General features: G+C 39.2%; 1 protein-coding gene across 1 annotated transcript; it reads right to left on the bottom strand.

Annotated features, from left to right (window-relative positions):
* Positions 1 to 326: 326 nt before the first annotated feature.
* LOC116600224 (olfactory receptor 56A4-like) lies at positions 327 to 1,289 on the bottom strand. The gene has a single exon (XM_032360360.1). The coding sequence runs from the start codon at positions 1,266 to 1,268 to the stop codon at positions 327 to 329; it is 942 nt and encodes a 313-aa protein (XP_032216251.1). The 5' UTR covers positions 1,269 to 1,289.
* Between the last annotated feature and the right edge of the window lie 3,080 nt (positions 1,290 to 4,369).

The following is a 4,369-nucleotide window of genomic DNA, read 5'->3' as shown; positions in this document are numbered from 1 at the left end:
AGGTTTCCTTAAGTACAAAGTTTGTTTCTTTAGGGCCAAACACTCCCACTCCAATCCAGCTCCACTTGGCTAAGGCTTGGCAAGACCCTCAGATAAGGAGTCAGTCAGGGCAAATTCGCAAGTGACCACAGAATCCAGGAAAGATGGCTTCCTTTGAAGCAGGAGGAAACAAGGAAACAAGGATTCAACAATATTTTCATTGTTGTCTGAGGAAAAAAGAATCAGAATCCATACTGGGATTAAAAAGTAAACTTTCCTTTCCAACATAAAAATAATTCCTGACTTCCACTAATAATTCCAAAGGTGAATCTGATCCATTTTACCTCTTACACTCTTCTCAGCAGCTTCTGGATTCCCTGCTTGATCTCCTTGGTTCTCACACCATAAACAATGGGGTTCAGAGCTGGGGGGATGAGGTGGTGCAGGATGTTGAGCAGGATGGGGACATCTGGGGGAATCTTCTTCCTGGCCATGTTAGTGATGACCAGAACCAGCAAGACTGTGCTGAAAAAGAGGATGAGGATGAAGTGGGAACCACATGTGCTCAGGGCCTTAGCTGCAACACCCTCAGCCTTGATCCTTAGCACAGCTTTCAGGATGAAGGAGTAGGACAGAACAATAAGAATAAGATCAGAGCCCAGTAGCGTCCAGCCTGCCACAAACTGGTAGAGCCGGTTGAAGGTGATGTCATCACAAGAGAGTTTGGACACAGACAGGTTAGTGCAGATACAGTTCTTGATGATGTTCTCTGCACAGTATCTGAGTCGAGAAGAAAGAGCTGGAACAGGAAGAGAAAAGAAGCCATTCCGAGCCACAACAAATATGGTAGCTTTAACCACAAATTGGTCAGTGATTATGGATGGGTATCTCAGTGGGTGGCAAATGGCCACATAGCGGTCATAGGCCATGATCATGAATGTACAGGACTCCATGGTCAGAAAACTATTCATGATGAACATCTGGAGGAAGCAGGCTGAAAAGCTGATGGACTTGAGATCAAACCAGAAGATGGCCAGGACCTTGGGGATGACTGTCAGGCAGAGTACAATGTCCAGCAGGGAAAGGAGGCTAAGCAGGTAGTACATGGGCTCATGCAGAGAGACCTCCAGCCAAATGGTGATCAGGAGGGTGGCATTGGCCCCCATGGCCAGGAGGAAGATTAGGCTGAGGGGCAGGGACAGCCAGTGCTGACAACTCTGGTAGTTAGGGAAGCAGATGAGGAGAAATTCAGAAACAGGAGCAGTGGAGTAGTTGCTGGGTGAAGCCATATAAAGTATCCTGATCACGCTGGAAATTCAGAGTTCCTAAAAATGTAGGACAAAATATATTTTAAAAACTACATGTTCTAGAGTAGTAAAACTTGGGTTTCCATTGAGGCACTTAACCTGCCTCAGTGAAGTTCTCAAATCATCATTATTATTGCCAGCTTCATCATCACTATCAATCATTGCTGACACTTAGCTGAACACTCCAGCTCTAAGCTGAATGCTTTAAATTATTATCTTATTTCATCCTTAAAAAAAGCTTAAGAATATTTAATGATGATATTTTAATTTCACAGTTAATGAAAGGGTATAGGCAAAAGGGGATAAAACAGTTTATTCAAAATTAAAGAGCGAGACAAGGACTGTAACAAGAGACTGACTCTAGAGTCTCTGTTTTCAGCCCCTACACATTATTTAGTCTCACCAAGCACAATTAATTAACGAAGCCCTAGTTTAGAAAGGTTCGGGTTACTATTTTAGCTGACTGTGTGGAAGTCCTAGAAAAGTCTACTCCCCTACTCCATAGATATGGACAGGGTCTGACTTTAGAGTTCCTTGCTGTTATTCAGGAAACAGTTGAATTAGAGGTAGAACATCCTTGACTGCACCCAACAGCATTTATTTCTTCCAGCCCCAGAGAGGATTTCACTTTGGACATAGTGTTTATCACTCTTACTGGATTATTTGCTGTTGTTTCTCTTTGGAAGTTTCAAGTTTCTCTTTTCAAGTTTCAAATTACTTTCTTTTCTTTCAAGAGTGTTTTATTTGGTTTGGACATTTTAAATGAGACTTCATTTTATATTCTGGTGACAGAGACAGTTAGTACTGAGGGGTACACTAGGAGAGTATAAAAAATTTTAAGTGCTGGTTTAAATAGGTGATGGGAATTAAGGAGTATACTTGTTGCAATGAATACTGGGTAATGTAGGGAATTATTGAATCACTGTATTGTACTCTTGAAACTGACATACCACTAAATGTTAACTATCTGGAATTTAGATAAAAACTTAAAAATTTGTACCCCGGGGGATAAAAACATATTATATGTTTATAAAAATAAAAAATAATTGTAAGTGCTATGAGTGTTTTTTAAATAAAAACAAGTCCTTCATGGGGTCCAAAAAAGGAACACATTTTGAAACTTAGAAGAAAAGAAAAATATCCCATTAGCTTAGGCAGGAAGGAGAGGCCCGGAGGCTACAATGATATCAAGGGTTTGAGCCTAAGAGTAGCTACTATTCTGTGACTGAAGGATTGAGTACTGTAATGTTATCTTCAGTTCTCCCATGTAGGTTCCTTGACTTGCACTACTCTAGAAGGACTTTGGGAACCCTTGCTATAGTTAGGCAATAAACTAACCTGTCCCAGGAATTCCATCTAAAATTGAGGCACTCTAATCATGGGGGGCCTTGACTGATGAGCTGTTAAACCTTTCCTTTTCCACTCTGAGGGAGTACAGGCTTAGACAGTTTACTCTGCCAAAGATTGTAGACCAAGAGCATCTTGGATCTTTCTGGAGGCCACTTCCTGTTCTATTTTCTGGTTGAGTCAGTAGAGTCCTCTGAATTATCCTGTGTTGCTGAAACTGCACCAAATACCTATTTCTCCTTACATGGTGATCTTTTCTTTATACCAAGAGCTATTCCTTGTTTCAGGATGGACAGGAAGCAATGGATTTGACAAACATTTCAAAATCAGAATCAGTAAGAATTACATGTAGGGGATGAGTAAAGGAAAGCATCTGAAGTTTCAGTATCCAAAAATAGCCCAAACATATACCTACTCTTCACTGTTGGGCAAAATGATAGGTAACAAAATGAAGAAAATTGAATAAAACAGGGTCTTGAATCCCAAGTCACAGTATTAGGGATGACTTTATGCTTTTGAACTTGAGTGACAGGAAGAATGAAATCTTTACTGAAAAATTGGAAAAGGGGAATAAAGAAAAAGGAAGGGGTTTTCAGAGCAAGAATATGAATTTATATTTTAAGAGTTACACAGGAGCTATTTGTAAAATATACAGGTAGAGTTTTCAAGCAATCATTCAAAATAATAGCCTAAAATTCAGTAGGAAATTCAAGTCTGAAAATGAAGATTAAAAAGAAATAAGGAAAAAAGGCAGTGAATATAGCCTAATGTTTAAACTTGTGGGATCACTATGTTGTATGCCTGAAACTAATGTAATATTATGTGTTAAGTATACTCAAATAAAAAATAATTTTAAAAAAGATGCTGATGAGACCATAACTCTCAGATAAGAGATATCTTGAGAAATAGAGCTAGGTGTCTTTAGGAAAAGTATTCAAAACAGTTGAGGTTCACCAAAGTAGCATGGAAGCTAGCCAATAAGTTAGTTTTAGGCATATAAATAGATATAGGATTTTTTTTAACCTGGTAAGCAGAATTATCTGTGGTTCCTATGGCTCAGATTGAATTATCCTAGCATGTGGGATCTATATTCTGTAAACTCATCCGCTTTGATGAGGTTTTTGTTAGTTAGTTTAGTTTAGTTTTGTTTTGATACTCTTTTTCCTCCTCACTGCTAAACAAAGGGTGAAGGGGTCAAGTACTAAGATGACAGTAAGTGCTGTCATAGCCAAAGAAGCAGAAGTGACCTGGAAAGTCATGGCAGACTGAGAGAGGGATCCTAGAAGGCAAATAATTAGTATACTTGGGATTACTGATCCTGCTCACCTCTCTCACAGGCAAGTCTCCTCTCGGAGAGTGAAATGTGCATGAGAAGGTATGAGACTACTTCCAGAGAAGATAATGAAGGTATTGCTTTGATCCAAGGACTTTCACTTTGAATATCCCAGATTTTCCAAATACAGATTATTAACACACACACACACACACACACACACACACACACACACACACACACACTCCTTTCTACCTTTGTAGGTTTTCAAGACAAACCAAGGATACAGGGGTAAAAGTGGGGTAGGGACAGTTATTTAATGCATTTTTACATATGTGATCAGGAAAATGACCCTCAGTATGAAATAGAGAAATAGAAAACATTCCCACTTTTTTGGAAAAGACTTGTCCTTTCCATAAACCTTATGTTCTATAAACTTGGCATGACCTAATCTACTTGAATA

The sequence above is a fragment of the Mustela erminea genome, chromosome 9, assembly GCF_009829155.1.
Source record: "Mustela erminea isolate mMusErm1 chromosome 9, mMusErm1.Pri, whole genome shotgun sequence".
Taxonomy (NCBI): Eukaryota; Metazoa; Chordata; class Mammalia; order Carnivora; family Mustelidae; genus Mustela; species Mustela erminea.
Note: the sequence above shows the minus strand (reverse complement) of the source record. Positions and strands in the feature narration are given on the sequence as shown.